Here is a 12697-nt window from a genome sequence, read left to right as displayed (position 1 = left end):
ATATAAGGTCCCACAGTTGACAACATGTCAGAGAAAAAAAGCCATGAGGTCAAAGGAATTGTCTGTAGAGCTCCGAGACAGAATTGTGTTGAGAGACAGATCTGGGGAAGGGTACCAAAACATTTCTGCAGCATTGAAGGTCCCCAAGAACACAGTGACCTTCATCATTCTTAAATGGAAGAAGTTTGGAACCACCAAGACTCTTACTAGAGCTGGCCAATCAGGGGAAAAGGGCCTTGGTCAGGGATGTGACCAAGAACTCGATGGTCACTCTGACAGAGCTCCAGAGTTCCTCTGTGGAGATGGGGGAAACTTCAAGAAAGACAACCATCTCTGCAGAACTCCACCAATCAGGCCTTTATGGTAGAGTGACCAGACAGAAGTCACTCCTCAGTAAAAGGCACATGACAGCCCGCTTGAAGTTTACCAAAAGGCACCTAAAGGACTCTCAGACCATGAGAAACAAGATTCTCTGGTCTGATAAAACCAATATTGAACTCTTTGGCCTGAATTCCAAGCATCACGTCTGGAGGACACCGGCATGGTGGGGGCAGCATCATGCTGTGGGGATATTTTTCAGTGGCAGGGACTCAGAGACTAGTCAGGATTGAGTGAAAGATGAATGGAGCGAAGTGCAGAGAGATCCTTGATGGAAACATGCTCCAGAGCGCTCTGGACCTCAGACTGTATCACCATGGATGACTACAATAATTAATAAATCATTATTTTTAACACACTTTAATTATTATACTCAGGTAGGCTAAGTAGCCTTTTTACAGAATGGCATTACATAATTTGCAATTCCACATGTGGAAACATTGCTACTGCAAGATGTTAACACAAGCTCGTCACATGTGTGGAGAATAACACTATTTCACCCCCACATCTGAACTTGCAATGTCACATGTGAAACTGCGATTTTCAAATGTTAATTTTCATATGTGAAATTGCAATTCACATGTGAGGTGAAAACATGTTATCCTCCCACATGAGAAAAGGTGGTGTTAACATGTGAACTCTAAATTTACTACATGTGAAAATGTGATTTCACATGTGAAATCTAAGCCATTTCACTTTTGAAAATGGGCTTGTCACATGTGAAACTACATATTTCACTTGTCTTTTTCGAAAGTGTGGTGCTCTCTCACTCTCTGCATGCTACGATACTGGACCAGGCCATTAAACTAACATTAAAGCAAGGAGTTGCTTCATAAAGCCAGATAAATCTGTCCTCTAGCAGAGCTAGTGGACTTTACAGACTTATTATAGAGACTAAAGTGATGCCAAGTGAGAACTACCACACCCTTTAAAAATGCTACATGGCCATTTCCTCCCGTCCAATTGCTCAGCTCAAAAATGTGCGTGTGTGTGTGTGTGTGTGTCCAACATGATTGGAGTGTAGTAGAGAGAGGCTAGTAATGAACTGTACTGTATAATAAGCTACAGAGTTACTGTAGGGGTACCACCACCATACGTTACTATGAAATATGTTCCCTCATATGGTTCAGTATGGAAAGCAGTTCTAGCAGCTATTGAGCTCTGTAGATCTGCACAGAATGGCATAACATTCCTCCCCGATAAGCTTTGACTAAGCACAATTTTTAAGCTAAATTGATGCTGAATTGATAGTAATTTATCAGGCGTCAATTGTAAAGAAGATACAAAATCTTAACTAACTTGCCCTAGTTTAAAAAATGTTAAAAAAAAGATAACGTGGCAATTCTTGGCATATCTATTGTGTAACAAAGCCAAGCAATTCTACCTTTTGGATTTTTGGCTTTCGGCACTGTAGCTGTACTGGAATGAATTCAAAACCATTTCAGAGAGGCTTCTGGCTGTTGGTAATAGTGCAATTAATCAAGGTGCTCTTTGATTTATCAGTAGCACCCTTAAACACCCTACCTCTTTAAGCCAATTCCTATGACCATAATCAGATGCCCAGTTCTATTACAAACCCTTTCTGAATAGCTGCGTACCTGGATCTAAGGAAGAAAGAAGGTCTGCAAGGCTCTACTCGTGAAGGCTGTTCACATTGCTACCTGAGGCTGCTATTGTTTTAATCACAGTATGATAATGAGACCTTATCTTCTCCTAATCAGCCTCCGCCTCTAGGTGTAAGACCATGGATGAAATCACTTATCACAGTAGATATTCTTCTGGTGTTGTGCAAAGAATTTACAACAAGTCAGGACTTGTTCCCAAGTCTCAGCTGCCCCGTGTAGTTCTGGTAATTCTCTTTGCTAAGCCTTAGAGCTACGTGGCCTGATGTCATGTGACCTCCGTTTCTTCCACAGTAGGAATTGGCTTAAAGATCTAACTGTAAATGGTTTTGTTTGTTTGTCTCTTCTGCTGGAGTCTCTTCCGGCAGAGACCGGATACCCACATATGGTGTTAGGCCTGGCCGACTTTAACTGTCTGTCTCACTGAGGCAGTTGGCAGAGTTAGTAGAGAGTGTGAATGACAGGATTAGCCAACACACACACACACACACACACACACACACACACACACACACACACACACACACACACACACACACACACACACACACACACACACACACACACACACACACACACACACACACACACACACACACACACACACACTTCTCATCCCCAGCCCTGCCCAGCCCTGCTAGTACACTGACCCATAATCTAACTAGGTGTGTAGATGTTGCTATTCCTGTCCCTGGTCACTTCTAGAAGTCTCCTGACTGAGCTACTTCATTTGCAAGTGTATACAAATAGAGGAGCACTACTGTTGCCAAGTCTGAATTACAACTGAGCTGAGCTTCAATCTGCATGTTTTCCAATCAACAATTAAACCCCCTCTAAATTGGCCCATTGTTGCTTTCTTTGCAATTCATAGTTAAGGACTAGTTAACGTCACTATGTGTTTCTTGCATTAAAAAATTGGCCCATGCAGGTAGTGTACTATCAGACTAAAGTACACAGGAAATAGAGCTGTAGTACACAGGAAAGTATACTTAAAAATCTAATCAAATCAAATTTTATTTGTCACATACACATGGTTAGCAGATGTTAATGCGAGTGTAGCGAAATGCTTGTGCTTCTAGTTCCGACAATGCAGTAATAACCAACGAGTAATCTAACAATTCCAAAACTACCACCTTATACACACAAGTGTAAAGGGATAAAGAATATGTTCATAAAGATATGTGAATGAGTGATGGTACAGAACGGCATAGGCAAGATGCAGTAGATGGTATCGAGTACAGTATATACATATGAGATGAGTATGTAAACAAAGTGGCATAGTTTAAAGTGGCTAGTGATACATGTATTACATAAAGATGCAGTAGATGATATAGAGTACAGTATATACGTAGACATATGAGATGAATAATGTAGGGTATGTAAACATTATATTAAGTAGCATTGTTTAAAGTGGCTAGTGATATATTTTACATCAATTCCCATTATTAAAGTGGCTGGAGTTGAGTCAGTGTGTTGGCAGCAGCCACTCAATGTTAGTGGTGGCTGTTTAACAGTCTGATGGGTTAGAAGCTGTTTTTCAGTCTCTCGGTCCCAGCTTTGATGCACCTGTACTGACCTCGCCTTCTGGAAGATAGCGGGGTGAACAGGCAGTGGCTCGGGTGGTTGTTGTCCTTGATGATCTTTATGGCCTTCCTGTGACATTGGGTGGTGTAGGTGTCCTGGAGGGCAGGTAGTTTGCCCCCGGTGATGTGTTGTGCGGACCTCACTACCCTCTGGAGAGCCTTACGGTTGTGGGCCCGACAGGATGCTCTCGATTGTGCATCTGTAGAAGTTTGTGAGTGCTTTTGGTGACAAGCCGAATTTCTTCAGCCTCCTGAGGTTGAAGAGGAGCTGCTGCGCCTTCTTCACGATGCTGTCTGTGTGGGTGGACCAATTCAGTTTGTCTGTGATGTGTACGCCGAGGAACTTAAAACTTACTACCCTCTCCACTGCTGTTCCATCGATGTGGATAGGGGGGTGTTCCCTCTGCTGTTTCCTAAAGTCCACAATCATCTCCTTAGTTTTGTTGACGTTGAGTATGAGGTTATTTTCCTGACACCACAATCCGAGGGCCCTCACCTCCTCCCTGTAGGCCGTCTCGTTGTTGTTGGTAATCAAGCCTACCACTGTTGTGTCGTCCGCAAACTTGATGATTGAGTTGGAGGCGTGCGTGGCCACGCAGTCGTGGGTGAACAGGGAGTACAGGAGAGGGCTCAGAATGCACCCTTTTTGGCCCCAGTGTTGAGGATCAGCGGGGTGGAGATGTTGTTACCTACCCTCACCACCTGGGGGCGGCCCGTCAGGAAGTCCAGTACCCAGTTGCACAGGGCGGGGTCGAGACCCAGGGTCTCGAGCTTGATGACGAGTTTGGAGGATACTATGGTGTTAAATGCCGAGCTGTAGTCGATGAACAGCATTCTCACATAGGTATTCCTCTTGTCCAGATGGGTTAGGGCAGTGTGCAGTGTGGTTGAGATTGCATCGTCTGTGGACCTATTTGGGCGGTAAGCAAATTGGAGTGGGTCTAGGGTGTCAGGTAGGGTGGAGGTGATATGGTCCTTGACTAGTCTCTCAAAGCACTTCATGATGACGGAAGTGAGTGCTACGGGGCGGTAGTCGTTTAGCTTAGTTACCTTAGCTTTCTTGGGAACAGGAACAATGGTGGCCCTCTTGAAGCATGTGGGAACAGCAGACTGGGATAGGGATTGATTGAATATGTCCGTAAACACACCAGCCAGCTGGTCTGCGCATGCTCTGAGGGCGCGGCTGGGGATGCCGTCTGGGCCTGCAGCCTTGCAAGGGTTAACACGTTTAAATGTTTTACTCACCTCGGCTGCAGTGAAGGAGAGTCCGCATGTTTTGGTTGCGGGCTGTGTCAGTGGCACTGTATTGTCCTCAAAGCGGGCAAAACATGTATTTAGTCTGCCTGGGAGCAAGGCATCCTGGTCCGTGACTGGGCTGGTTTTCTTTTTGTAATCCGTGATTGACTGTAGACCCTGCCACATACCTCTTGTGTCTGAGCCATTGAATTGCGACTCTACTTTGTCTCTATACTGACGCTTAGCTTGTTTGATTGCCTTGCGGAGGGAATAGCTACACTGTTTGTATTTGGTCATGTTTCCGGTCACCTTGCCCTGATTAAAAGCAGTGTTTCGCGCTTTCAGTGTCACGCGAATGCTGCCATCAATCCACGGTTTCTGGTTTGGGAACGTTAATCGTTGCTATGGGAACAACATCTTCAACGCACGTTCTAATGAACTCGCTCACCGAATCAGCGTATTCGTCAATGTTGTTGTCTGACGCAATACGAAACATATCCCAGTCCACGTGATGGAAGCAGTCTTGGAGTGTGGAATCAGATTGGTCGGACCAGCGTTGAACAGACCTCAGCGCGGGAGCTTCTTGTTTTAGTTTCTGTTTGTAGGCAGGGAGCAACAAAATAGAGTCGTGGTCAGCTTTTCCAAAAGGAGAGCGGGAGAGGGCCTTATATGCGTTGCGGAAGTTAGAATAGCAATGATCCAAGGTTTTGCCAGCCCTTGTTGCGCAATCGATATGCTGATACAATTTAGGGAGTCTTGTTTTCAGATTAGCCTTGTTAAAATCCCCAGCTACAATGAATGCAGCCTCAGGATATGTGGATTCCAGTTTGCAAAGAGTCAAATAAATGTAGTACACTTACAATGTTGGCCAACAGGGATGTCTGTCCATCTGGGTGTTTTCTTTGTGTGGGGATGAAGATGAAGCAGATTGTGGGTGGGGATTGTATCCCCTGACCCCTGTCCTACTTTCAGTGAGAGTTGCATTGGATCACACACATAGGATTGGTGGATATAGGCTCTCTCATGATTACTATGTGATGTATTGAGAGGCACTCAGGAAGAAGGCCAATTACCAGTTCGTAGCTAATTCAGAGTGTGGGTGTCATCGGCCAATCCTCAGACAACTGCCAAGGTGGATAGAGTATCAGTATGGCCCGGTATTTGTCTCATACAGTCACAGTGATGATGACTACCAGTCAATGGGTCAGTGGCAGTGCAAGTGGTCCTGTGTGGCTTAGTCGGCAGAGCATGGTGCAAGGGTTAAGAGCACGCCAAGGGTTATAGGGGTTTGATTACCGCTGGGGCATCCATATGTTAAAATGTATGTGAGCGTGACAGTGAGAAAAGAGTCTGCCAAATGGAATATTATATATCAAGTGTGAAGACTCCAAGTTGGCCCACAGTTATCTCATCATAAGGACAACTTGTGACATTGAGAAGATGGTGGGTGTGTCTCTCTGACCAGGCGTTGCTAACGCATGCTAGATCTTACCATGCCTGGATAAGGTATTTTACGTTTCAGCTAATCACATCATATTTTATCGCAATCTGGTGCCCGATTGAACAGTCGATGATGTGGCACGTGACCATTGACTGATGCATGCAACATCTGAGTTGGCGGAAAGTGACTGGTCGCGTTGATAGGTAAAATGCCTATCCAGGCATTTGTAAGATCTGGCATGCGACAGCGACACATGTGCAGAGGAACGCGCTCTATGGCATGCATCTCGATCTGATTGGCTGTCACAAACCTTCTGAGATGGGTTGTAAAGAGCCTACTACCAGTCAATGGGTGTTCTGTACGTGGGTATGCCAAGCATTCAAGAGCTGAAGTCACAACTTCTTTACCAAATAAAGTGTTAAGTTACTTCCCTCTAGTGGTGAATACCATAACGTTATTATCATTATCTAACTCTCATCCAGCTCCTATCATATAATGAATGGACCAATCCCAGATATCTATTTACTTCCGAGGGGAATGTTCTGGGAGTTGCTGCTGGCAAATTCCCTCACCATATTCAGTTAATTACTTTGCAGAATGGATCGTCCATAACCTTCCTCAACCTTTTCGCATCTCAATTCCAGTGAAACGCAGTACTTATCTGTGCAAACGCTGGCGCTGGGACTTGATGATAACCTGTCGAACACATCAAATATGTTAATAGATGCAATGTAATTAGAAGAGGTTGATGAGGAGTGGTGTCCCTGAACACAGATTGGATCCGGAGGAAAATGAAGTGTCTTTGTGTGTTGAACGAAACATTACACTTCCTTCTCATAAAAGCAGTGTTCCCTGCAGGATGTGACTTTCTCTCCTCACCCTTATCATAACCAGTGCGTTTCAAAAAAAATCTGATAGTCTTTTCAATCTGATGGGTATTACATGATGACTGAAACTGATCACTTTTTTGTGTGTCTTTTGAAACTTGAAACTTGTCCTCTATGTACAGCATGAGTGCCACCTTGTGGCAACGAGCCCAACATTACATTTCTGTAGAGCTTTTAAATGGTAAGCTAAGGGGATCAATGGAATAACTTGTTAACCTAAAGCCCCGCGCTAATACATGACTTACAAGCAATATACATATATCCCAGTTGAAGTAGAAATCTACCAATTGGAGAAGGAAAGAGAACGGAAGAGAAGGAGAGAAGAGAGAAAAGTGGAGATACGGGGACAGAATAAGAAAGAAGGAGAGAGAAGGGTAGAGAAGGGGAGAGAAGGAGAGAGAAGGGTAGAGAAGGGGAGAGAAGGAGAGCGAATGAGAGAGATGGGTAGAGAAGGGGAGAGAAGTGGAGAGAAGGGGAGAGTAGGAGAGAGAAGGTGAGAGACGAGAACATACTGAGATTACCAAACACTAGAGACGAGAACATACTGAGATTACCAAACCTCAGTGTTGTTTTCTTAGTTCTACCCCTGGTTACTCCCCCAGTCAGTGTCCAGACCACTAGAGCTCTGCCAGGGATGAGTCAGCCACTTGGCAAACCTTTTCAACTCAGCGAGAGGCTCTGACCTGTAGCCATGGTTACAGCAAAACACAGGGAGACCGCATTATCTCACTCTACAAAAGGTGACATCTCTCTTTTGGAGAGTTACAGTGAGACAATGTTTTTATAAACATTTTAAGAGTTATTTAACTTGTAAGATGTAAAAATAAAAAAAATAAAAAATAAAAGCTTTTTCCATAATAGAGGTGGGGTGAGCACTTTCTTATTGTTTCAATTAAGGACTTTTGCTTTAAGCCACAAGTATAACAAATCTGTCTACCAACATCTCCAAGCCATATAATCCAGTTTTGGGGTTAGGTTAACACCAGTATCAATAGTAATATTAAAGACATTGATGGATAGCTAGCCGATGTGGACAAGGAATGACAGCCATACTCACATCCTGGTACTACAACTCCTGCCCTGAGATGACTAGTCAATGGGAGCATGTGATTGGTTGCTTGGCTAGTCTTTACAGAGCCCTGTCTGTTGTGTCTTCACTACTATCCCAGCATCCCCCACCACCGTGGCTCATCATATGCATCTCTTCAAGATGGGAAGTCACAAGTCCATCAGACCCAATAGGAACACAACACTCTTCATCTTGATCTGTATGAATCCTCTTACTTGATACGTGATACACTGAAATAATCATGCATTCATCATTACACCGATTTGTTTGTGCTCAAAGGATCGAGAGAGAGAGAGAGAGAGAGAGAGAGAGAGAGAGAGATTATTCTCAGCTCGGCGTCACGTCGACAACTCTATCACCTACCTGCCCAACAGTCCTGTCGGGTCATTGGATAGAGTGCATATGATATGATCAGATGATTGTTCGGTATTGGGTGGATTTTTCTCTGAGCTCAGCTGAAATCATCTAGAAAAACTCAACCTCCTACCAATAGCATTTTCCAGAGCGTAGTTTGTTTTATGCTTAATTAATGAGTTAGAGAGAGAAGAGGTATGAAAATGATAGATCATGGATTTGACTGGATCAGTTTATATAATCATCTGACTACAATGACTATAGACAGTCTTTCAAAGCAAGCAACGCTGCTTTCTTCACACAAGAACAACTGTTTTCAGTGGACAATGGTCAACTGTTGTCAGAAGCATGCAAAATATATTTCGGAAGAGACAAAGAAACATTTATCATGAAGCAAAAAGCACTTTCTCCCGAACGCTTCCTGAGAAGAATGCAAAACAGATGCTGGCCAGAGAGTTGAGGGAGTTCGTGGGAGGGTGAAGTCAGTAGAACAGGAATTCAATGTGTTCTGGAACTTGATCAAAACATTTTTCAACCTCTTTTAATGAAATGGTAAGGGATTATGTTGTTACTGTGGGTTAAGCTTTTTGTAGTTTATGCATACCTACACTTTGGACACCTCACATTTGGAAGTCTTAGCTCAATAGTAAATCAACTAAATCCGAGCCCTCCTATTTCTGCTCTAGTTAACTGTAGCTCTAGTTAACTGTAACACTCATTCCTACAGTTCAGGCATCTATTCATAATGGTGAAACACGACGGCATATTTCACTTATTTTTTTTATTTTTTTACATGAGTTTGACATGAATGGCTGTGCCTACTTAGTAGTCAGGGGGTGTATAGGGCACACGTCTGGCCAACTCCACAAGTGAAAAGAAATGTGTTCATTAACATGCACAACCATCCATTTCCTCTGAAACAGGACATTGTCTCAGACAAAAGGTTGGTGGGGATTGTGGCAACCAGAAGGTCCTAAAGTCTAAGAGATCAATACAAATGGCCATGCATGGAAAATCCTCTTCACAATCACAGGTAAAGAGGTTAGGAAGGCTCATAGGGGGAGTGGGTGAAAGTCCTCTTTGTTTTTTTTGCCTAATTCGTTGGACAATGCTTTCAAAGCCTATTATAATATAGTGCAATCTAGTGATATCCCTTTCTTACACATCAGTTGTAAACCTGGAAGCTCAAATCCACAAATTCAGCTCAATGTCATAATGTCATACAAAAGAATGGTATTCAAACAATACTGTAAATTGACCATTATAACATGGTAAAAGACTGGCATAGACAACAATGGTGAATTCTGGGTGAGAATACAGTGGAGTGAGAGGGTGAAAAAGAGCCTATTGGTCAGTGTGCTGGACTGGCAGGGTGGTTGACCAGAGGCACTAGGCCCTCCCCACACCAACTATAAAAGCCTATACTCTTTGTCCCTCCACAGCCACTACTCACTCTCATCCGCAAATCACCTTTGTTCCAGTCCGAGACTCACTGGTAAGTCAAGATGTTCTACTGTATGTGCTGTTTGGAGGCATTTGTTCATGGACTTTGATTTGGGGATTTGTATAGTGTAATGACAGGCTTAAAAGGTTATTTTAAATTGTACGAGTATCTTCATTACTCCCCGCTAATCACTGTGCTGCCCTTTTTTGTTGTTGTTGTTGAGAGAGAGGTCTGAGAGATAGAATGTCATCATCTGATGTATTTAAGTTACATGACTGCTTACAGGTGTAGGATCTTCATGTTTTATCACCCTGTTTGCAGGTTCCTCCAACGAAGGAAACGTCAAACTTGCAGTATATTTGAGGTTTAAAAATACTTCGGAAGTTTGTCATTTCCACTTTGAAATTTCAGACTTGATTTTCCCTGATGAGAACTGTTTCAACCCCTGCAAAAGAATGTCCATTTGGTTATTATCCCCATAATGATTCATATTTCCTGTTGCTGCAGGACTATTTCCCTGCTGTAGCAAACTCAAATGAATTAAGACCCTGTTGTTTATGTCACATGCTAGGCCTAGAGATTAAATGCTTTTTTGCTCTACGTTGTAGATCGCATTACAAACCACAATGACTGATCTGGAGAGTTCACTGGCCACCATCATGGAGGTGTTCCATAAGTATGCAGAGAAAGAAGGGGACAAGCACAAACTGAAGAAAAGTGAACTGAAAGACTTGATCAATGAGGAGCTACCAGCCCTTACAGGGGTGAGTATATCACTACCACATTTTCACTACAATATTTAATATGTTGTTGTTTAAATTGAACATGCGGTTTGGATCTAGGCTATGTTTACAGCGTATGTGCATTTATCAATAAATCATAAGTCATTTTACAGAATTTGTTGCACTAAGCTCATGAGGCCTTCGTACATTATTATTCTAGAATCAATGGGTGAAATGACCATAAACCAGCCGTAAATATTGCAGATTGCACCTTTAGCCAATCAAATATGACCATATCTTATCTACTGTTTTTGCCCTCAGCAAGTGAAGGACCAGGCCACTATGGACAGTTTGATGGAGAGCCTGGACACGGATGGAGACTCGGAATTGGACTTCCAAGAGTTCATGACATTTATCACCATGGTAACTGTCTGTTGCCATGATTTCTGCGAGCACCATGAGGACGAGTAGCTAGGCACCAGTTAAACAAGAGAGAGAGAGAAAGCGAGTAAATTATGAAGTAGGAACTTTAGTTTGATCAAAACAACTTAAATGTCAATGAAAACTTTGTATTTTTCCTGTTGGTTCCATTTAGTTTCAATAGGTTTCTTATACCCTGTTTGCCTACAAAGGGTTAAGGCACTTTGTTTCATTGCCTGTGTCTTGTCAGAGTTGACAAAACCAAATTGTTTTAGCACTGAAACTTCATAGAATAGCTTTTGCCAACAAAGCATAGAGCACTTTCCTTGTTATACTGTAAAGCTAAGACCCAAGGTAAAAGACTCATGCATTTCTGCGGCTCTAAATTGGTTCAATTGTTATCACTAACAATGCATGTATAATCAGCTACATTGGACATGGTTTGGCAAGTAAAACAAGTATTCTCCAGTTTGATTTTGAACCCAAATTTTTTTGACGAATTCCATCCAATATCTTGATCTGAATTCTGTTTTTATGAAAGTTGTTTTCAAATGAACTGTGCTTTGTGAGATGCTATTAAAAGTATAACATAGAGAATCAATAAAGATGATCCGATGAATACAAGGACATACTTTTCACCAGTTACACCATGTCCTTTTTCCCTTCAGATTCATACCATTCATATTTCTGTCTCCTGTAGAAAAGTTGTGATGTGTGCCCCTGAGTGGCAGTGTTGCTCCATGACAAAAGCATTGGCACCTACTGGACATAGCGACTGTGTCAAATATATTGAATCAGTGACACGGAGAATGTATAAATCTCCCCGATGCATCCTCAGTAAACATCTCCATACTATCATGACTACGTGCCATACGTGCTACCTCTTGATGTCTGTTACCAATTCAGTGTTTCAACTGTGCTGGGAATGAAGAGACAGTGAAAGCAATAAACGGAGTGGTCCACTGAGCCAATGGCAACGCTCTCCTGGGAGACCATGTTCTCAGAAAGTATACACACAACGGCTGACACAAGATGAGATTTTTCTCTCTGAAAAAAAAATGGGGTTGTTCGCAGGGGTGCTAGGCTCCCCGTCCGTAAGTAAGAGAATTTCACTTAAAAAAAAAAAAAAAACTGAAACAGCATTCTCCTGTAATCTAGAGCCATAACCATTACGCTTGGTTCTATGTCAAAAAGTACATGTTCATTTTTATGCACGTCTAACCACACCTCTTGAGCTGTCTGTGTCCCTCTGAATGGTGGTTCATTTTTAAAAGAAACAAACTGCGCGTCTCTGCTAAAAAGCTGAGTAAAAAATGTGAGTCCTATTCAGTACGTTTAGTTATTGCCTGCTTTTCTAAAGTCTACCCACATTGCCAGCTAAGAGAGTCCAAAGAGCTAGCTGCTCTAACGTGATAGTCTGAAATGGCTTCTTCCTATGGACATGACACCGCTGGGGACAGTAGACGTATTGTGGATGTAAAATGTCAAAAAGTATTTACGCACACGGGACATAAAAGCCTCATTTAAACACCCTTCAACAC

General features: G+C 42.8%; 1 protein-coding gene across 2 annotated transcripts; it reads left to right on the top strand.

The window, feature by feature from the left end:
- Positions 1-9923: 9923 nt before the first annotated feature.
- s100b (S100 calcium binding protein, beta (neural)) lies at positions 9924-11766 on the top strand. 2 transcript variants are annotated; one of them, XM_021571442.3, is made up of 3 exons: positions 9924-10065; positions 10623-10778; positions 11058-11766. In XM_021571442.3, the coding sequence occupies exons 2-3, from the start codon at positions 10641-10643 to the stop codon at positions 11205-11207; spliced, it is 288 nt and encodes a 95-aa protein (XP_021427117.1). In that variant the 5' UTR covers positions 9924-10065; positions 10623-10640; the 3' UTR covers positions 11208-11766. The 2 variants fall into 2 exon arrangements, with proteins under 2 accessions (XP_021427117.1, XP_090064363.1); XM_090208237.1 differs by lacking the exon at positions 9924-10065 and adding an exon at positions 10311-10378.
- Positions 11767-12697: the final 931 nt, after the last annotated feature.

Source organism: Oncorhynchus mykiss, chromosome 18 (assembly GCF_057628025.1).
Source record: "Oncorhynchus mykiss isolate SJ-2025 chromosome 18, ASM5762802v1, whole genome shotgun sequence".
Lineage (NCBI taxonomy): Eukaryota > Metazoa > Chordata > Actinopteri > Salmoniformes > Salmonidae > Oncorhynchus > Oncorhynchus mykiss.
Note: the sequence above shows the minus strand (reverse complement) of the source record. Positions and strands in the feature narration are given on the sequence as shown.